General features: G+C 59.3%; 4 protein-coding genes across 5 annotated transcripts; 2 read left to right on the top strand and 2 right to left on the bottom strand.

Moving 5' to 3' along the window:
* The first annotated feature begins 125 nt into the window (after positions 1 to 125).
* FCER1G (Fc fragment of IgE receptor Ig) lies at positions 126 to 4,324 on the top strand. The gene is made up of 5 exons (XM_036272748.1): positions 126 to 579; positions 2,474 to 2,565; positions 2,700 to 2,732; positions 3,019 to 3,039; positions 3,191 to 4,324. The coding sequence occupies exons 1-5, from the start codon at positions 531 to 533 to the stop codon at positions 3,251 to 3,253; spliced, it is 258 nt and encodes an 85-aa protein (XP_036128641.1). The 5' UTR covers positions 126 to 530; the 3' UTR covers positions 3,254 to 4,324.
* A 1,392-nt stretch (positions 4,325 to 5,716) lies between these two features.
* Positions 5,717 to 8,626, bottom strand: APOA2 (apolipoprotein A2). 2 transcript variants are annotated; one of them, XM_036273075.1, is made up of 4 exons: positions 6,854 to 6,893; positions 6,671 to 6,745; positions 6,275 to 6,407; positions 5,717 to 5,933 (listed from the first exon to the last, which is right to left on the bottom strand). In XM_036273075.1, the coding sequence occupies exons 2-4, from the start codon at positions 6,720 to 6,722 to the stop codon at positions 5,798 to 5,800; spliced, it is 321 nt and encodes a 106-aa protein (XP_036128968.1). In that variant the 5' UTR covers positions 6,723 to 6,745; positions 6,854 to 6,893; the 3' UTR covers positions 5,717 to 5,797. The 2 variants fall into 2 exon arrangements, with proteins under 2 accessions (XP_036128968.1, XP_036128967.1); XM_036273074.1 differs by lacking the exons at positions 6,671 to 6,745; positions 6,854 to 6,893 and adding an exon at positions 8,153 to 8,626.
* Positions 8,627 to 8,842: 216 nt separating this feature from the next.
* Positions 8,843 to 13,290, top strand: TOMM40L (translocase of outer mitochondrial membrane 40 like). The gene is made up of 10 exons (XM_036272695.1): positions 8,843 to 8,919; positions 9,135 to 9,384; positions 9,637 to 9,704; positions 10,263 to 10,355; positions 10,637 to 10,738; positions 10,876 to 10,981; positions 11,151 to 11,273; positions 11,374 to 11,450; positions 11,610 to 11,712; positions 11,843 to 13,290. The coding sequence occupies exons 2-10, from the start codon at positions 9,270 to 9,272 to the stop codon at positions 11,980 to 11,982; spliced, it is 927 nt and encodes a 308-aa protein (XP_036128588.1). The 5' UTR covers positions 8,843 to 8,919; positions 9,135 to 9,269; the 3' UTR covers positions 11,983 to 13,290.
* On the bottom strand, positions 12,642 to 18,095 carry NR1I3 (nuclear receptor subfamily 1 group I member 3). Its single transcript, XM_036272018.1, is given in 9 exon segments — positions 12,642 to 12,680; positions 13,485 to 13,611; positions 13,739 to 13,808; positions 13,811 to 13,842; positions 15,240 to 15,416; positions 15,584 to 15,683; positions 15,941 to 16,090; positions 17,409 to 17,494; positions 17,893 to 18,095. Coding segments are annotated over 9 exon segments (984 nt in total).
* Positions 18,096 to 19,352: the final 1,257 nt, after the last annotated feature.

Raw genomic sequence — 19,352 nt, 5'->3', positions numbered from 1 at the left:
GACTCGGCTCGAGCAGTGTGTCCTGTTCCTCTCCACCCCTCTCTGACTCTCGTCCTTTCCACTTCTCCATTCCCCATTTCCTCTTTCCCTCAGCGCCGCCCCACCTCTGCGTAGAATGTGCTGCCCACACAGTTTGGCACACTCCTCAGATCAGGGCTGGGGCTTCCCGGGTGGAGGGAAAGGCCTGGCACGGCCCGAGGGACTCTCAGCTGGGTTTATCGCAGCCGTGTCTCTGAACAGGGCCGGGTGCCAGGGCGGGTTCCGTGGCCTTTCCCAAGCCTGGGAGCCCTCTCTCTGGTGGCAGAGCCTTGGCCACTGGACGGCTGAGCGGAAGAGCCCAGACCGTCGGCTCCCTTAGTTGGCCCTTCCGGGAGCCGCCTGGTCTCTGGTGCAGGAAGGGGAAGGGGCCAGAGCCGGGGGGCGTGGCAGGAAGGGGGGAACTCTGCGGTAAAGGAGCTGCTCGCCCAGCACAGCTGCGCGGTGCCCTCGGAGCTGCGATCCCCAGTTGCCGCCCCTCGGCCCCGTCCAAGATGATTCCAGCAGCTGTCCTGCTCCTGCTCCTTCTGGTTGAACAAGCAGGTGAGGGTTTGGGGAGGGACAGTGAGCTGGGCTCCCAGGTGGGAGTCAGGGCCTGTGAGGGCAGGCGAGGCAGGGCCGGGGGGATGCACACAGCTGGGCCCGGAGACCCTAAGGCTGGGCCTGTGTGGCCCCATCAGGGCACACACCAGGATACAGGAGTCACTCCTTCCTTGTCTCCCTCTTACTTTTTTAGGATCAATATGTGCCCAAGGCTGCAGCGGTCAGGGAGGGGAGTGTGTGTACAGAGCTGGTCTTGGAAAGGCTGCATTTCCTGGGGGGTGCCTTTGGTCTTGTCCATTGGGAGCTGACCTCTAGCTGTTTATTTATTTATTTTTTTTTATCCTCACCCGAGGACATTTTTCCATTCCTTGTTCAGGTAGAGTGGGAGGGAGAGAGAGGAACAGAGAGAGAGAGAGAAACATCGATGTGAAAGGGACACATCAGTGGTTGCCACCCGCACAACCGACCAGGGCCGGGGACAAACTGCAACCGAGGTACATGCCCTTAGCGGGAACCGAACCCGGGTCTCTCAGGACCGCAGGCCGACGCTCTAACCGCTGAGCCAAACCGGCCAGGGCTCTAGCTGTTTATAAAGTCCCTTCAGGGAGGCAGGGGCCTGTCCTCGAGCTTCGGTAGTCAAGGAGACAATTGCGGCTCCTGTGGGTCGTCACTGACATTCACCTTCCATCAGCTGCTGAATGGGAGGCTGAGCACTGCCCAGTTCTAGAGGCCTGAGCAGCCGCCGAGAAACTGAGGCAGGGTGGGAAGGTCACAGCATTCGTTAATGAGCTCCCGCCTCTTGCTCTCGGTGGTCTTGTGCAGATGTATACAAGGTGGGTGGTTGCAGCTGGGGTTCGGGGAGGATGGCGCCAGTGAAACCGAAGGGAAATTGGAAGATGGATGGGAGGTTGCACCCGCCAAGCTGTGCAGGTGGAAGGCTCAGAGAGCGGCTGGACCCGGAGGCCTGGAGGAAGAGCACACCCACACTTTGAAGGCAGAAACCCTGGACCTGCCTTGCAGCTGTCACTTAGCTCTGGCCCTGAATGAGTTACTCAGCTTCCCTGAGCCTTGGTTTCGTCATCCATAAGATGGCGACGTTTCCCGAACAGGGTAGTTTTGAGATTTATGCAATGTCAAGTCTCAGAATAAAAAGTCACAGGCTGGGGAGTCCACGTGACATGGACCAGGGCAGATGGGGCAATTAGGAGCTCAGACTCTATTTGATTACATTAATTGCACAAACTTCCTCTCTCGGTGACCCAGGGCGAGAGGGACAGAGCAGAGTCCCCGGGTCAGAGTCACACAGCCGTGGTCCTTCCCGGGAGCCATGTTCAGAGGCGTGGCTATCCATGGGGCCTGGGAAAGCGGACACCCTGTTTTTACATATCTCAGTGTCTGGTGGGGCCCAGTGCCACCCAACTGAGACCAGATGACCAGTAACAGAGTTTGCCTTCCCGCCCTTCCCCGAACATCCTTCCTGTCCAGCTCTCAGCCACAGGTCACAGGACTCAGCAGAGACACCACTCTTGTGGTTTCTTCACTGAAATTTGTCACTGCCTTCCCCTCACCCTACCCCCCGGGCTGAGGTTTTGGTCTCTGCCCAGTGATCACAGATGAGTCCCTTGAGGCCTGTGAAGTGCTCAGCGGAGCCTGAGGAACCCACAGCGCCAGGACGGGGGGGCTGAGGGAAGCCTTCCACGCGCAGTGCAGTGTGCCCCAACACTGCAGAGCCCTTGGCTCCCAGCCTGCCTCTAGCCCAGGCTGAGGCTGAAAGAAAAGGCCAGGCCAGAGAAGGGATCCAGACAGGAAGAGAACGTTGCTTCCCTGGAGAGCACGCTCCGAGTGCCCTCCCTGTCCTGACGCCCTGTCCCCGTGGGCACCCCTCTCCCCTCAGAGGCCCTGGGAGAGCCTCAGCTCTGCTACATCCTGGATGCCATCCTGTTCCTGTACGGGATAGTCCTGACCCTGCTCTACTGTCGACTGAAGGTGAGGCTGGGCAGGTGGGGGGCCGGAGGGCAGGGACCGTGGCGGCAGCGTGGATTTGAGCAGAAACCGAGTTTGGAGGGAAGGGGAATGGGCCACTAACATTGCTTTTACTAACGACCTTGCCTCTGCTCCAGATCCAGGTGCGAAAGGCAGCTGTAGCCTATCAGGTATGAGACTCCCCTCCCCATACCTGGGTATCCACAGTTTTGCAGACTCAGCCCTTCTGGGGCTATAGCCTTGGGGTCTTCAGCCCCCGGGAGTGCATGAGTTCTCAGTGCTGACCTGCACAGGCTTTAGAGACCCTCCCACAACCTCATCCTACCCACCCTACCACCCAGCCAAGTCACAGGTGACAAGTCACTACCCCTGGCTAATATGTCCCTGGGTGCAGAAGATGCTGGGGGCCCGGGTGGAGCTGTGGGTCTCTGACAACTCGCTCCTTTGCCTCCACAGAAGTCAGATGGCATTTACACGGTGAGTGAGCCTCCTGCCCCACCCCCAATCCCAGGAAGTCGGCAGAAGAGGGTGGATTTTGAATGACCTTTGGAAGGGAAGGGTCTGTGGGGGTGGGTGGAGCCCTGGGATGGACTCAAGCCCCTGACTGTCCTCTGACCTCTACCTCCAGGGCCTGAGCCCCCGGAGCCAGGAGACTTACGAGACCCTGAAGCATCAGAAACCAACAGAGTAACTGCAGGACAGATGCCCTTGGTCATGTCCTCCTGCTCCCGGGTCCCGGCCCAGTCCCATGTAATGAGACGATGCCCCCATGAATGGACCTGCTGCTTCCTCCTCCCCACGGCCTACGCGCAGATGCTACTTGTTAATGTTCGTATTCTAGTCCCCGCTGACCGCACCTTCTCACTCTTCCCCACTCCCAATGCCCACTGAAACGTGGGAAGGCAATAGCACCAATAAAACCACCAGACTGACTCCACTCCTTCCTCCCTTCCTTCATCATACACTTGGCCTCCAGGCTGCAAACAGAAGATGCCGTTGGAATAAGACAAGCTCCATTCCTGACCGGTCGGAGCTCACGGTGTTGACACCAGGCTGTTTTGCTCGATTAAGGGGTAAATTCTACCTGTGAGAGGGACAGATGAGACCCCTGACCCTCAGGGTCTCTAGCATGGAGCAGGAGCAGGGACTTCTGTGTTGTGACTCCAGGCACATTCAGAGATATGCGAACCTAAGGAATGACTTCGGGATTGTGGGAAAACCTGGCTGTTCAACCTCAAAGAGTGGCCAGTCCAATCACAGTGGCCACCAGGAGCCGTGGTGGGCAGCTCAGTGTGCGTGGGCATTAGCCTGGTTGAAAAGTCGAACCTGCAGGAGGGATGGTGTGACAAAGGCTTGTGTGATGCTCCAAGGGGAAGGCTGTGCAGAGACAGTGAGGTTTTAGTAGGTTCCGGGGGAAGAGGGACAGGTAGGGATTGGGTGTGGGCAAGACAGAGGGACAAATTGGGTCTAGATGGGAAGTGAAGGGATCCCTCTCATCACGCACCTGTTGCCTGTGGCCCAATGGGGATTAAACCTGCAGCATGGGTATGTGCCTTGACCAGGAATCGAACATGCTACCTTCTGGCGTTTGGACAACCCTCCAACCAACTGAGCCATACTGGCCAGGGCCGGAAGTCTTTGACTGCCATCTGATGTGGCCAATCCTGCCTCAGACCCAGCAGCCTTCTCAGATGGTTCTCTGTAGGTTCCCAGGTGCACCCTGGCCACCCCATGCTGGGCAGTACTTTGCTCTCGCAGTGACTCACGCTTGTCAATATTTATTTTAAATATTTTTTTCCTTTATTAGGTTTTGTTTTGTTGTTTTGTTTTTTGGTATGTGCCCCTAGCGGAACCAAACCCAGGACTTTCTGGTCTGCAGGCTGACGCTCCAACCGCTGAGCCAAACTGGCCAGGGCTCCTTCATTGATTTTTAGAGAGGGAGGAAGTGAGGGAGAGACAGATAGAAACATCGATGAGAGAATATTGACTGGCCGCCTCCTACATGCTCCCACTGGGGGATCAGACCCTCCATCTGGGCATGTGTCCTGACCGGGAATCGAACCGGCAACCTCTTGGTGCAGGGTCGACGCCCAACCACTGAGCCACATCAGCCAGGGTTTCCATTGATTTTTAGAGAACATGGAAATGAGGGAGGGAGACAGGGGTGGGGAGAGAAACATAGATATGAGAGAGACACATTGATTGGTTGCCTCCCTCATACGCCCTGACTAGGGCCAGGGATTGAACCTGCAACCCAGGTATGCACCCTTGACTGGGAACTGAATCCGTGAGCCTTCCGTGCACAAGCCGATGCTCTGACCACTGAACCACACCAGCCAGGGCAGGACTCAGCCTCTGAAGTTTAGCCTGTCCAAGATCATCGTCCTGCATGTGACACAGATCTGTCCCCATATGCTTTAGCACACGAGAAAACCACGGCGCCTGGGAAAGGGGGAGGAAGGTGGGCACCAGGGGTGAGGGCCAAAGGCCGGGCTGGAGGTGTGAAGGCCGATCCATATGCAGAAGCGATTGGAGCAATTTCAGATGATGTATGAGACGTGAGTCAGGGAAGGAAAAGCCATTTCAGAGGCAGAGTGGGAATAAGTTACTGGAAAATGCCTCAGTGTCCCTTGCTCTAATCTTGGGATCCTGAGCCTCACACAGGCTGTGGTGTCGGTCAGTTCTCGGACGGCCACCGGGCCAGCCAGAGGAGAGTGGGGGGATGTGTGGAAAAGTGTCTCCAGATAGGGGTCCAGGTGAGAGCAGTTTGAGAGAGTGAGCCCCACCTTTTCTTGTGGGCCAGGGGTGGGGGCAAGCAGTGTTCTCTGGCTTTGAAGGGAAGGGAGGACCTTGGGCAGCACCTCTGGGCTCACTTTGTGGAAGCTTTTCCCTCTGCGGGACGATCACGAGGAGGTTCCGCATGAGCCTCCTGTGACCTGCATGAGCCCGGCTCCAGTTTGTGCCTCTCATGCCTCGCACGCTCCATGCAAAGGCTGTCCAGTCTCCACTCAGCGCCTCCCAGGCCTGAGAAGACTCCTCCGCACCCTACCTTTCAGACATTTGTCCCTGGACCCTTTCTCCACCCTTCACACCCAAGCCTCCTCCTACTGGACTTCTCTCTGTCTTTCCCCTCCTGTCCTCAAAAAAGCCAGGCTCACCACAGACTTCTTGACCATTCATTGTAGAAACAAGGAGTGGGGAGGGAGAGGGGCTGGAGGCCTGGCCGGAGGGTGTTCTAGGGGCCAGCCGGAGTTGGTTGGGCGTCTGACTGTGACGGCAATTCCATGAAGTAACTGAACAAGCTCATCAGATCAGTACCAGCCTTCTTCATCAGGGGTGTCAGCCGCTCCTGTGTCTTCTCCAAGTAAGCCCTAGATTTGTGAGGGTTAGAGGTCACTGTGAGGGGCCCGGGGTACTGGCAGGGGCCTTGGCGGTGGTAGGAGGTAAGACCCAAGTCCCCAAACTCAAGTGCCTGGTCCATGCTGGCATGGACCAGCTCATAGGAGAAGAGACAAGCTCCCCGCTGGGCAGAGGAACACACCCTGGAGACAGAATTCCACAGCCCAGCTACTGTGGGCCATCTGTCCACAGGCCAGTGGGTCTGAGGCGGGGGTGGGGGGTGGGCAATTGTTCTTTCCAACCTCATCCTTCCCAACCCCCAAACCCAAGCTCAGTCTTCTGTGGCCCTGAACCCTGCCTTGCTGAGACTTACCTGGCCTGGGTCTGGACCTCTGTGCCCTTGACCTTCTCCACCAGCTCCTTGCCAGTGTCGATCACTGTCTGCAGGTACTCAGAGAACATGCCCTGCAGATGATTCTCCTCTGCCTGTCTCCGGACCAGGGCCCCTGTGCACACACAGAAACACACACACCTCTTCTCAGCCGGTCCCCAACAATAAGTCCTGCCCTCCAGTTACACCACTGCCAGTACCCAGCCCCAAACAGTCGCCCACTCCAGGTCTTTGGATGGACTTTCCAGGGTTTAGAGAGGGAACAGTCCCCTTTTTGAGCCCTGTGGTTGGCAGATCTGGGCACAGGAGAACTGACAGACCGGCAGCCAAGACCCCAGCACCTCTCCTTCTCAGGGCCCCTCTCCATACCACACCCACCTTCAAGGCTACAGATGGTGAGAACCAGCACTGTCACTACAAGCAGCTTCATGGTGGTGATGGTGGGGAGGTGGCCTGGGAACAGAGGAGGATGCTGAAACTGAACAGGCTTCAGCCCCTCCCCAGGGACCCCTACCTAGGTGCCCACTCCAACCTGGTCCCTTCCCTCCCCACAATTAAAACCTGGTCCTCTTCAGAGCCTTCCCACAACTGCTGCTTCCTATCCAGTCAGCGCCTCTGTCCTTGCCGTCTATAGCTGGCCTGGCTGGGGAGGCAGGGGCTATATGTCGGCTTGCTTCCCCACCCCCTGTCAGGTGACAAGGACTGTAGAGGGACATTGGGGCAGGGACCATGTTGGAGTAAACAAGTTGGAGAAATGGGGGAGGGGGGAGTTTGAGTGCACAGGGGTGCACGGTGAGAGGGAGGCAGGCGTGCAACCTTAGTGGAGGCCAAGGGGGTATCCTTTAGGCCTACTTTTGGGGCCTGGGGCAGTAGTCCCACTATCTCTGCAGGAAGCTGGAGTGCTAGTTTTTCTCTGGAAAGCTCTGACATACCGATCCTCAGCCCTCATTAACTCTGTTCCATTATGGGTACATTTCACCTTCCCAACCCTACCCCCTTTCACTGAAACTTGGCAGAGAGGTTTTGGGGAACAGGAGAAAGGAACTGAAATTAGGGGCAGGGGTGAGGGTCAGAGATCGACTCTGTCCCTTACTTGAGTTAATGTGTAATGAGACGGTTTAAAACATGAGAGCCCAGAATGACCTCCTGTGTGTTGACCAATGATCACACCCTACCCCCAAACAAAGTCAGAAAGCAGCCTCTCCCCTCCACCTCATTGGGAGGCTCTGGTAGGAAAAGAGGTTAAGATTAAAGGATAAAGGTTGAAGGTCTCTGGTCATTGATCACCTTATCAGTTCTAGGTGGTGCTAGCCAATATGACTCAGCAGGGGCCAGTGTCCCTCTGTCCTGACTGCAAGTGAGGGAGGTACATTCCCCAGGTCCTAGGCATTTGGGTGAAGTCAGCTGAATAGATGTCAGAAGCATTTGCATCTTTTACCCCCCCTTTTTTTTTTATTATTAAAACATTTTTTCTTTATCTATTTTTAGAGAGAGGAAGCGAGAGGGAAAGGGAGATAGAAACATCCATGACAGAGTACATCGATTGGCCGCCTCCTGTATGCCCCCTCTGGGGTTCAGCCCACCATCTGGGGGACCTCTTGGTGCAGGGCTTGACGCTCAACCACTGAGCCACACGGCCAGGCTCTTTCACCCTTTAGCCTTCAAAGTGTAGGCAGGACATTCATGCTGGAGAGATGCGGGTGGAGATGTGGACCAGTGGGGGAGGTGAGGGAGCCCACTCTGGCTTCCCTTACTTCCCCGCGGAGCCCAGAGCCCTAGAAGGCCCTCCACTGACTCCGGCCTGGGCCTGGAGAGGAGCGCACTTGGGGGCGGGGGTCCATAGTCCTGGGTTTTATTTACCAGCTCTGCCTAGGGAATCAGGGAAGAACGGATGAACCGCAGGGGCAGCGGTTCCGGCGGTCAGTTCTGCTGGAACCGAGGCTGCAGCCCCTGCTCCTCCAGCCCAGGCCCTCACGCTCGGTCCCATCGCGAGGACCAGGAGTGCTCGGAGGTGCGGGCTTCCGGGAGGCGGTGAGGCCCGTGTCCCAGGGCAGCTGTGCAGGCGAGCAGCTTGCATTTGCCGAGCACCCCGGAGCGCTGGGAGGAGGGGCCCAGGGGCGATTGAACCCCGGTTCGGAAGAAGTCTTCTCCGTCGTTCCCTCCGCCACTCTTCTCAAAAGGCAAGTCTCCAAGATGTACGGTGGAGGCAGCCCCAGCGGCTCAAGCTCCAAGATGCCCCCTCCAGAGTCCTGCAAGCGCCCTTGGAGAAGCCGGCGACCAAGGCCGTGGTCCACCGAGTCAGTCCCGGGAGCGGCCCTCGAGCCCCGCCCGTCTCTGTAGCGCAAGGGCTGGAGCTCTCTGGACGCAGGGCCTGTCACTCCTCTGCTTTCTCCTCTCCCATTGGCCCTTGGGAGACCGGGGCCGCTTGTTTTAATAGACTGGGCGGGGCCCAATCCAGGGAGGGTCGGGTCTTGCAAAGCTTTTGTTGCCCGGTTCCAAGATGGCGCGCATGACCACGCTGAGAAGGCGGCGTGAAGCCGCGATTCTGCCATCACTCAAGATGGCTGCCCCCATCAAGATGACCGGGGTGTGCCGGAGGGAAAGGGGCAGCAGGATGGCCTGAGGCGGTAAGGGCGGCCGCTGCGTTGCAAGCCTCGCCTTGGGGCTGAGGGAGGAAAGGTAGAAAGGTAGGACGCTGGGTGAGGTCTGTGGTGGGGCTAGAGTTAGACAGTGGGGGAAGGGACGGGGTGACAGGTGGGGGTGAGGGATCAAAGATGGGACGGGTCTGTGCCTGGGATTCCATCTCCCCCGGTGCCCTCTCCCCTTACTCTTCTCGTTCTAGGTCTCGCGTCGGACCATGTGGAAGTTTCGGGGACTTGGGAGCCGGATGATGGGGGGTGGGGCCCGTGGGGGGTAGAGGGAGAAATAGCATCCTTTCCCAGGCCCACCCCGGCCCCGCCCCGTCCTCTGGACTGAAATGGGGAACACGTTGGGCCTGGCACCGATGGGGGCTTTCCCCCGCCGGAGCCCCCGTCGAGAGGAGCCCCTGCCCAACCCCGGGAGCTTTGATGAACTGCACCGCCTGTGCAAAGGTGAGAACGTGGCAGGTGGGTGCCCCAAGCTGAAGGGTAGAGGAGGGGAGGGTCTTGCATGCTGGGCGTGCAGAGATGGGAGCAGGAAAGGGGAGATCACAGCTGGTTCCCCAGTGGCGTGGAGCATTTTGTTCCAGGATCTGAAAGGAGGTCGCCAAAGCGCTTTCTGTGGCATGGACCGGGGCTCCTTCTTGGGGTGGGGTTTCTTGTCTGTGCTTATTCCTTCCCTTTCCCTCCCCTCTTCTCCTTCAGATGTATTCCCAGGACAGATGGAGGGAGTGAAGCTCATTGTCAACAAGGTTCTGAGCAGCCATTTCCAGGTGCTTCCAATTCTCCGGTCCTGTCCCAACCTCTTCTCCTGTCCTTTGAACCCCTGCCTCGGCCAGGCCCTGTGGGGTAGAGGAGGGAGGAGGTGGGGCTCCTGGAGGGAGGAGGTGGGGCTCCTTAACTCCCTTGCTCCTGGGACTTGTTGCCTTCAATCAGGTGACCCTCTGTATATGTTGGGATATATTTTATTTTATTTTTTATCCTCACCCGAGGACATTTTTCCATTACTTGGTTCAGATAGAGTGGGAGGGAGGAGAAGAGAGAGAGAGAGAGAGAGAGAGAGAGAAACATCGATGTGAAAGGAACACATCGAGTGGTTGCCACCCACACGACCCAACCAGGGCCGGGGACAAACTGCAACTGAGGTACATGCCCTTAGCAGGAACCGAACCCGGGTCTCTCTGGACCGCAGGTCGACGCTCTGACCGCTGAGCCAAACTGGCCAGGGCATATTTGGGATTCTTAACAGGCCTGGATGAGGAGAGGAGAAAGAGGGGATGGGGGATTGATGCAGCAGGAATGCTCTCCTCCACTGGCTTCTGTTTTCTCAGGTGGCTCACACTGTGCACATGAGTGCCCTGGGCCTGCCCGGCTACCACCTCCATGCGGCCTATGCAGGGGACTGGCAACTTAGCCCCACCGAGGTGAGGGCTGCACACCTGGGTCCTCTCCCTAAAAGCCTGCCTATAGGAGGAGGAGATGTGCGTGTTGTGGGGAAGAATGGGCAGGGCACCTGCTTGCTTCTCTGGGTTTCTTCTGAATGGGAGAGGGTAGGGACACTTGCTCCGCGATTGAGGAGGAGTTTTTCTTTATGGCTCCACTAGGGGGCGGTGGGCGCTGTTAAAGAAAGCCAATAGTATTTGGATTTCCGCATCCAGAGTGGAAGCCTAGCCCAGCTTAGTCTGACTGCCTAGCTCTTCAACAGGTTTTCCCCACCGTGGTAGGGGACTTGGACAGCAGTGGCAGCCTCAACGCCCAGGTCCTGCTCCTCTTGGCAGAACGGCTCCGAGCCAAGGCTGTCTTCCAGGTGACCTATGTTCCTGCCTCCATCCACGGGTTTCCTTCCTCCTGAATATCCCGTCTGGGGGCTCCAGGGTGGGAAGCGGAGACAGCAGTGATGGCCGAGAGGGAAGGGAGATACTACCTCTCACTCTTGCTGCCCAGACCCAGCAGTCCAAGTTCCTGACATGGCAGTTTGATGGCGAGTACCGGGGAGATGACTACACGGCCACTCTGACCCTCGGAAATCCCGACTTGATTGGGGAATCGGGTGAGAAATCGGGACAGGTTCTTTTATCTTGGTTACCCACTTGCTGCTGTTGGCTGTGCCTCTCCATCCTCTGTACGGTTCAGGGTTAGAAAAGAGACGTCCTGGGCAGGCTGGGTGGGCCTTCGGGGGGAGGTGTTGCTTTAGCCTGACTCTGTGTCTCCCGCTCCAGTGATCGTGGTTGCTCACTTCCTGCAGAGCCTCACGCATCGGCTGGTGTTGGGAGGAGAGTTAGTGTACCACCGGCGGCCAGGCGAGGAGGGGGCCATCCTGACGCTGGCTGGGAAGTACTCGGGTATGGGTGAGAAGAACGGGGGGCGGAGGGGATTCCGGACTTGGCTGGGTTCCCCGGCCTGTGTCCTAGGTAACGCTCTCCTCCTCCTTGGTTTGCACAGCTGTACACTGGGTAGCTACGCTGAATGTGGGATCAGGTGGGGCCCATGCAAGTTATTACCACAAGGCCAATGAACAGGTGAGAGGGCTGATCCCGTCCCCCACCCAGCATGTCAGTCGTGAACTTCCCCCCCACCCCCGCTGTGCTCCCTGCCCCTGCTCCACCTGCTGACTCTGTCAGGACCCCTGCAGTCTTCACAGAGACAGACCCGCTCCCTTCCCTGCCCATGGTCCTCAGGTCCAGGTTGGAGTGGAGTTTGAGGCAAACACCAGGCTACAGGACACGACCTTCTCCTTTGGTTACCACCTGACTCTGCCCCAGGCCAACATGGTGTTTAGAGGTGAGGGGGACAGAGACATTTGGAGGTGTGAGGGATGGGGGCGGGCAGAGGGTGACTCGCCACCTTACTTCTGCTGACCCCTTTCTCCAAGCACAGCTAAACGTCCTGGTTGATGTTCTCCTCCCTGCAGGCCTGGTGGACAGTAACTGGTGTGTGGGTGCTGTGCTGGAGAAGAAGATGCCGCCCCTGCCCGTCACCCTTGCCCTCGGAGCCTTCCTCAATCACTGGCGCAACAGATCGCACTGTGGCTTCAGCATCACTGTGGGCTGAGGTCGTCCTGGGTCCCCCACAGCAGCTGCAACCTCCGAGTCAGGTTCCCCAGGGCCAGGGTCTGGGCCCCTCTCCAGGGTCTGGTGACCCCTGGGTCCCAGGAGCAGAGTGGGGGACAGAACTGTGCCCTCGGAACTGGAGCTGCACAGGGCGTTGATAGGCAGTGGTTTGAGGACCCACCTCTGCCACCAGCGCATGCCACCTGTCCATGCTGTGGCTCTGGACTGAGGGAGAAGAGCCAGGGGTCGGTCTGGCTGAGTTGTCTCCCTCACACTCCCCTCTGCTTTCCTGTGGATCAAAGCTCCTCGCTCCTCTTCCGAGCAGGAGAGTGTCCTGGGCTCGTGCCCGTCCTGTTTTCCGTTCCAGAGCCTTCCATGGCTAGGAGAGAATCTCAGCCTCAAAAAGTGGGGCTCCCCATCCCCGAGGAGCTTCGTCCTGCCCCGTTCTCCCTGCTTCCAGAGAACAACTGTCCCCCATGACTGCATGAAGAGGCAGTTAGTGCTCTAGGCTTTCATTCGAACCCTGGGCTCTTTCCTCTGGCCCCCGCCTCTGGCCACAGGGCTTGCCCTGCCCAGTGCCGTGCCAGGTGGGCTGGGGCGCGGGGCCACGCTGCAGAGTCCCTGGAGCAGAGGCGTCATGGCAGACAGCCCCCGACGTGCTCACGCACCGGAGCTCAGCCGCGGGCCCGGCAGCTTCGCCTACAGAAACCTTTGAGGAGGAGGTAGTGGGGTCTCCAGGGAAAGGAGGGAAACACATCAGGGCCCCTGAACTGTCCCTCGGTGAAGCTAGGTCTGAACACCAGAGAAAACCATGTTCTGGGATGACAGACTCATCAGAGGTGACAAAGGTCCCCAAGGGGCCTCTGTTTGGCGCTGTCTTCTCTCACCATGCCGTTTTCCTTGAACCAGAGCTCTGAGGCCCCCGAGTGAAGGAGCCCCAGACTTGGTGAGAACTTCAACAGTGTGGAATCTGAGGGTCTGGACTTCTAGGGCGGGTTCCAGAAGGTGGGTGTGTTCTGTGGTCTAAAGCATCCTGGCCGGACCGCCCACGAGCGAGGAGCAGGAACGGGGAACACACCTCAGAGCCCGCGGGGTGGACTGTGGAGCAGGGGCTTTGGCCAGGAAGCCGTGAATGGGCATAGCTAAGGCGAATGGGAACGAAGGGTTGGCCCAGGCAGAGGGAACGGCACCCGAGAGGCTGTGTCTGTCTGGAGCAGTGGGGTGGTGAGGTGTGGATGTCGCCTGTCTCAGGAATGCCGTGACACAGAGCCCATGAGCAACTACTTTGCATCCGTACTGAATAAAAAACCTGGAAAAAGTGAGATGAAATGGCGGTAGGAGCCGTTTGGGCCCTGGAACTTATGAGGGGAGGGGGGAGTTGACCCCCCAGGGGATCTGGGTCCCTAGAGGAGAGGACAGTAAAAGCATTCATTCCCAGGTCAGGTCCCCTTCACCCCTTCCTGCCCTGGGGCAGCCTCCTAGCCCCCCTGCCGGTCCCGGGACCCTGGTCGGTCGCTGGTGTTTGAGGTAGCTCTGCAGAGCCAGCGCCATCTGCAGCTGGTCAACCTCTGCCCTCTGGGCGACCCGGCCGGTCTGGGGGCAGGACAGGTGGGGGTGGGCGGGTCTCCGCCTTGCCCCAGGAGTGGGGCCCAGGCCCGGAGCCCGTTCTTCAGGTGGGAGGACTGGGGGTGGGTGAGGCCAGGCAGAGGTGCGGGGAGAAAGCTGCTGGGTGCCGCAGGGTGCTCACCAGGAGAGACGAGGCCATGGCAGCCATGAGGACGTACTCGGGCTCCCGGAGCTGCAGGCGCCTCAGTGTCCCATGGAAGCAAAGAGCAGCTCTAGAAACTCTTTCTGGAACCCACTGTGGGAGGGACTAGGCTTAGGAGCGTCAGGTCCCCAGCCAGGGGCCGAGCAGGAGGACACCTGCCTTCTGCTGTTCCGGTGCCGTCTCACCGGGGGCACTGTCTCACCAGGGGTATCTCACGGGGGCACCGTCTCACCAGGGACACCTCACGGGGGCACCGTCTCACCGGGGGCACCTCACGGGGGGCACCGTCTCACCAGGGACACCTCACGGGGGCACCGTCTCACCGGGGGCACCGTCTCACGGGGGCACCGTCTCACCGGGGGCACCGTCTCACGGGGGCACTGTCTCACCAGGGGTATCTCACGGGGGGCACCGTCTCACCAGGGACACCTCACGGGGGCACCGTCTCACCGGGGGCACCTCACGGGGGCACCGTCTCACCGGGGGCACTGTCTCACGGGGGGCACTGTCTCACCAGGGGCACCTCACGGGGGCACTGTCTCACCGGGGGCACCGTCTCACGGGGGCACTGTCTCACCAGGGGTATCTCACGGGGGGCACCGTCTCACCAGGGACACCTCACGGGGGCACCGTCTCACCGGGGGCACCTCACGGGGGGCACTGTCTCACCAGGGACACCTCACGGGGGCACCGTCTCACCGGGGGCACCTCACGGGGGGCACTGTCTCACCAGGGACACCTCACGGGGGCACCGTCTCGCCGGGGGCACCTCACGGGGGCACCGTCTCACCGGGGGCACTGTCTCACGGGGGGCACCGTCTCACCAGGGACACCTCACGGGGGCACCGTCTCACCGGGGGCACCTCACGGGGGCACCGTCTCACCGGGGGCACTGTCTCACCAGGGACACCTCACGGGGGGCACTGTCTCACCGGGGGCACCTCACGGGGGCACCGTCTCACCGGGGGCACTGTCTCACGGGGGGCACCGTCTCACCAGGGGCACCTCACGGGGGCACCGTCTCACCGGGGGCACCTCACGGGGGCACCGTCTCACCGGGGGCACTGTCTCACGGGGGGCACTGTCTCACCAGGGGCACCTCACGGGGGCACCGTCTCACCGGGGGCACCTCACGGGGGCACCGTCTCACCGGGGGCACTGTCTCACGGGGGGCACTGTCTCACCAGGGGCACCTCACGGGGGCACCGTCTCACCGGGGGCACCTCACGGGGGCACCGTCTCACCGGGGGCACCTCACGGGGGGCACCGTCTCACCAGGGACACCTCACGGGGGCACCGTCTCACCGGGGGCACTGTCTCACGGGGGGCACCGTCTCACCAGGGGCACCTCACGGGGGCACCGTCTCACCGGGGGCACCTCACGGGGGGCACCGTCTCACCAGGGACACCTCACGGGGGCACCGTCTCACCGGGGGCACCTCACGGGGGCACTGTCTCACCAGGGGCACCTCACGGGGGCACCGTCTCACTGGGGGCACTGTCTCACCAGGGGCACCTCATGGGGGCACCGTCTCACCGGGGGCACCTCACGGGGGGCACTGTCTTTGTGGTGCAGTGCAGAGGCCCACAGAGGAGGCGCTGTGTTTGGAGGCACCGAGCGCAATCCCCTGAGAAGGGAGACCTGGTCCTCCGTGGGTAGGGCCCCGTGGGAGCAGGACCCCAGGCCCGAGCTTCAGAAGAGGGACTCCCACTTCAGAAAGGCGGGGTGGGGCTCAGCCGAGTCAGCCGCTTTCTGTTCTGTTTCTTTTGGTGCTGGCGAGGGGTGAACTTTCCTGCGGTGTTTTCCTCCTGCGAGGCCAGGGAGCTCACGCCGAAGAAGGGCAGGCCCTTGGTGAACGTGACGACTCGCTGCACCGTGAACGTGTTGATGTCTGCGAAGTAGCAGGGGCAGCACGGGCACCGGGGCCAGCAGTCTGGTGGCGGGCGAACAGATGAGCTGTGGCTGCAGAGGTCAGAGCCCAAGTGCGGCCCGGGTGCCAGGCTCTCCCTTCGGCTCTCCCGCCTCGGAGGGGTTCAAGGCTGCGGAGCCTGGCTCCGCTAGGGATCTGGGGAGGTCCTGTTCTCTGACCTGGTGCGTGACACAGCCCCTCCTCATGCCGTCCTCCTTGGTCACCCTTTTGGTCACATTCCAGCCCAAGTCCTGCGAGTGCCCACCCTGCACTGCACAGACTGGTCAAATACGGGGCCATGTGGCCGGAGTGGGCCGCCAGGAGCGTCTGCACAAGCTCTTCCTGCTCCTCACTCAGCAGCTGGTGCTCGCTGCGCCCCAGCGGGGCCTGCTTTGCTCACCGCAGCGCCAGGGCTTCTGCAGGCAGGACCACTGTGCCTAGATAAGAGATGCACAAGGCTCCTGACATCAGCCCCCCTGGGGCCCCAGCCAGCCTGCATGACAAAGGAGGCAGGAGGGGTCTGAGGCTTCCTTGGGCTCGGCTGGTGTCCCAGCGGCCCAGGCCTGTGGGACACTGTGGCAGGAGCAAGCCACTGTGGTGGGGACGGTGTTAGGAGGTTTGGCTTTTGAGAGGACACTGAAGAGGAAGGGCTCTTGGTGCCTAAGACATCACCTTAGATTTGTACAGCTGCATGTCCAAGGCTGAGGTCAAATCTGATGGGATAAAACAGTCCTATGGGTAGACAGGACTTGTTATCCATAGTGGTATTTTTGTTGTTAATCCTCATCTGAGGATATATTTTCCACTGGTCTTTTGTTGTTGTTGTTGTTGTTGTTAATTCTCACCCAAGAATATTTTTTCATTAATTTTGATAGAGTGGAAGGAAAGGAGGGAGAGAGAAAGAAACATTGATGTGAGAGAGAGACATTGATTGGTGGCTTCCTGCATGACCCCGACTGGGGCCAGGGATCAAACCTCCAACCCAGTTACAAGCCCTTGACCAGAAATCGAACCCAAGATCTTTTGGTGTGAGGGTCGATGCTCTAACCGCTGAGCCACAGTGGCCAGGGTGCCATAGGGGTTTTTATCCATATTTTTCAGAAACAGAACCAGGCAGTTTCAATGACAGGTCCAAGGTCACAAAATACCTAAGTGGTGTAGATTAACTTCGAATCAAGACTGCTTGCCTTCTGCGGTTTCCACTGCTCACATGGAAAAGTAGGATGATGTCATGGACACCGCGGGGTGTGGGCGTCGGACCGGCGAGTCTGAAAACTGCGTCTGCGGCTTTTAAACTGAGTGCACCTGGGCACCGACTTGCACGCACCCAGTTAATCACCGGTGGGGAGCGTGGCCTCATGACCTGGCACACAGAAAGTACATCATGTGATTCACTCAACCACCGCTAAGTGCCTACCAAGTGCCAGGCCTGAGCCCGAGAGAGAAGAGAAAAGCAAGCCAAGGTCATTCATCAAGGACATTCGGGGCAGGGAGTGGCCAGGACAGGGCCGAGGTTCTGGGGAGGGTGCAGGTATGTCTGAGGCTGACACCAGAGCCAGTGTGGGGAGGACGCATCGAGCGCGGGGCAGACTCCGAGAGGTGGCACAGGTGGAGGACCGCGAGGTCACGGACCGAAGAGAGGAGCAGGAGAGTGACATCATCTGACTTGTTTCAAAGACTCTGCCCACTGTGTGGGGACAGGGAAAAGCGGAGACATGGGCTGTGGCCTCCTGGGATGGGGGGACTCTCTGTCCTTCCTCATGCCAGCACCCAGGCACCTGACCAACCTGGTCAGGTGAGACCAGGTGAGACCAGGGCCTTTGCTCACTGTCCATCTGTGAGAGACCGGCTGTGGGGGTGGGGAGGGCAGTGGGCAGGTGGGTGTGTGAGCTCAGCGCTGCCCTGGGCTAGAAGAATCGAGGTGACAGGTGCTCTGAGCTGTGCCTGCGGGTGGGTCCGGGTGGCTCGGCCACAGCCCACCTCTAGCCTCTGTAGGAGGCACAGGGCCCCCAGGAAAGTGGTGTTTGCAGGCAGTGAGCACAGGGAGTGCTCTCGACTACGGGCTGTGTCCACGGGACAGCCTTCCTCCGTGACTAGGCCACCCGTAGCATGCGGGTTGGCTCCCCACGGGGTGTTAGCTCCAGGGCGCAGGGTGGTGCAGTTGCACAAGCTGGGCACAGGGCAGGACTGAGGGGCAGTTTGGGGGTTGTTTCTGTTGGGAGGAGGCTCTCACCTGAAGAAACCCTTGCAGCCCTCACAGGTCAGGGCGTGAAAGTGATAGCCTGTGGCCCGGTCACCGCACACCACACAGTTCCTCAGCTCGTCCCCACTGGCCGTAGCGTCTGTGGCGGGGTGGCTGTCGCAGCCTCTGGGTGTGGGAGGGGCAGCAGTCAGCTCTGGGCCACCCTTGACCCTCTTCCCCCTTCTACCGAGCATCTTCCCGGACATGCCCTGGGCCCGACCCCCTGCATTACCTTCATTGCATTGTTTTTGGTTTCTGGCCCCCAGATTCCCACCTGCTCCTCTTAGGCGCATGTCACCTGCAGGCCACAGGATTGGGTGTGGGACGAGTCTCCCCAAAGTCCTGCTCTGCCCCTGCTTTTCCCTTGATCTCAGGAGCTGCCCGTGTTTAGAGGTAGGGGTCATGGCCCTCGGAACCTGGAAAACAAGGACCTTCTATTATTCTCAGAGAACACGTTGGTAGGGCAGAGACTCTGGACCCTGGGCAAAGGCCTGGGGAGGTTTTCCCAGCATGCCATGGTGCTGGTTGCTGGCACATGGGGAGGGACCCTGGTGGGTGGGGACCTCATGAGTCATTGGAAGCTGCTCCTAAACAGACCTCGGAGATTTTCCCTGCTGCTGCGCGTTGGGCTAGGTCAGCAGCTCTGTCTGTGGGTCCTGGGTGCTGGGCAGACGGCAGAGTGTCAGCAGCAAAGGGACAGGGGTGCTCCGCACACGGCTCCCATGGGAGCTCGGAGGGACTGCGGTCTAGTCAGGAGCCTGCACAGGAGGAGAGAGGTCCCACGTCCTACATGGGGAGGCCAAGGACTCCCGTGGCTGCTGATAAACTGGAGGTAGGGGAATTGATTTGGGGCGCTGGGGCCAGAGCCAGCGTCATGGGTGAGCGCCCTGCGCAGCCACACCCCTGTGCTGAGAGGGCCCCTGGGCTCGGCTCATCACTCTGATGTCGCTGCCTTGAGAGTCTTGGTGATTTTTGAAGAAGGGGCTCTGCATTTTCGTTGTTCACAGGGCCCCGCAAATTCCGTGCCTGGTCCTGTCTAATTAATAAGCTTAAGACTCAGAAGCAGGAGTCTTCACTGTGTTGTCTCATTTGTCATTGCCCCCGAAGAATATTTCTGCAAGCGCAAGAAGTATATACTCTCCGAACATCTATGAACAGAAATAAGAGTTTCAGAAGCTATTTGGGTGTTTTGGGATGGGCACTACATTGGATGAATCTGACCCCACACCCCCTGGACACAGCCCAAGCCTCAGTCTTTCCGTGCGCACGGTCTGTCCTTGGGTGTTTGCCGCTTCTGCACGACACAGCTCTCTCCCACCAGCAGTAACCGTCATGCCTTCTGCGTCTTCAGTTAAGAGTTAAATTGTAAGTAATGTTCCTCCACAGATGAGTTAGAAACCAAGGTGCAGGCTACAGTCATGAAAACACACAGAGAGAGAAGAGACAAGGCT

This window comes from Molossus molossus, unplaced genomic scaffold (assembly GCF_014108415.1).
Source record: "Molossus molossus isolate mMolMol1 unplaced genomic scaffold, mMolMol1.p scaffold_m16_p_20, whole genome shotgun sequence".
In the NCBI taxonomy this organism is placed as follows: Eukaryota; Metazoa; Chordata; class Mammalia; order Chiroptera; family Molossidae; genus Molossus; species Molossus molossus.
The sequence above is the reverse complement of the archived record's forward strand: the minus strand, read 5'-3'. Positions and strand labels throughout refer to the sequence as shown.

What these genes read in the sequence shown, in the direction of transcription:
- TOMM40L (XM_036272695.1), top strand. Translation starts at nt 9,270, where the DNA reads ATGGGGAACACGTTGGGCCTGGCACCGATGGGGGCTTTCCCCCGCCGG. An exon ending in ACTGCACCGCCTGTGCAAAG is followed by an intron (nt 9,385 to 9,636) that starts GTGAGAACGTGG and finishes CTTCTCCTTCAG; the next exon opens with ATGTATTCCCAGGACAGATG. An exon ending in CGACTTGATTGGGGAATCGG is followed by an intron (nt 10,982 to 11,150) that starts GTGAGAAATCGG and finishes CTCCCGCTCCAG; the next exon opens with TGATCGTGGTTGCTCACTTC.
- FCER1G (XM_036272748.1), top strand. Translation starts at nt 531, where the DNA reads ATGATTCCAGCAGCTGTCCTGCTCCTGCTCCTTCTGGTTGAACAAGCA. An exon ending in CCTTCTGGTTGAACAAGCAG is followed by an intron (nt 580 to 2,473) that starts GTGAGGGTTTGG and finishes CTCTCCCCTCAG; the next exon opens with AGGCCCTGGGAGAGCCTCAG. An exon ending in AGTCAGATGGCATTTACACG is followed by an intron (nt 3,040 to 3,190) that starts GTGAGTGAGCCT and finishes CTCTACCTCCAG; the next exon opens with GGCCTGAGCCCCCGGAGCCA.
- APOA2 (XM_036273074.1), bottom strand. Translation starts at nt 8,369, where the DNA reads ATGCAAGCTGCTCGCCTGCACAGCTGCCCTGGGACACGGGCCTCACCG. An exon ending in TGATTCCCTAGGCAGAGCTG is followed by an intron (nt 6,408 to 8,152) that starts GTAAATAAAACC and finishes GTGTGTGCACAG; the next exon opens with GGGCCCTGGTCCGGAGACAG. An exon ending in GAGGTCCAGACCCAGGCCAG is followed by an intron (nt 5,934 to 6,274) that starts GTAAGTCTCAGC and finishes TCACAAATCTAG; the next exon opens with GGCTTACTTGGAGAAGACAC.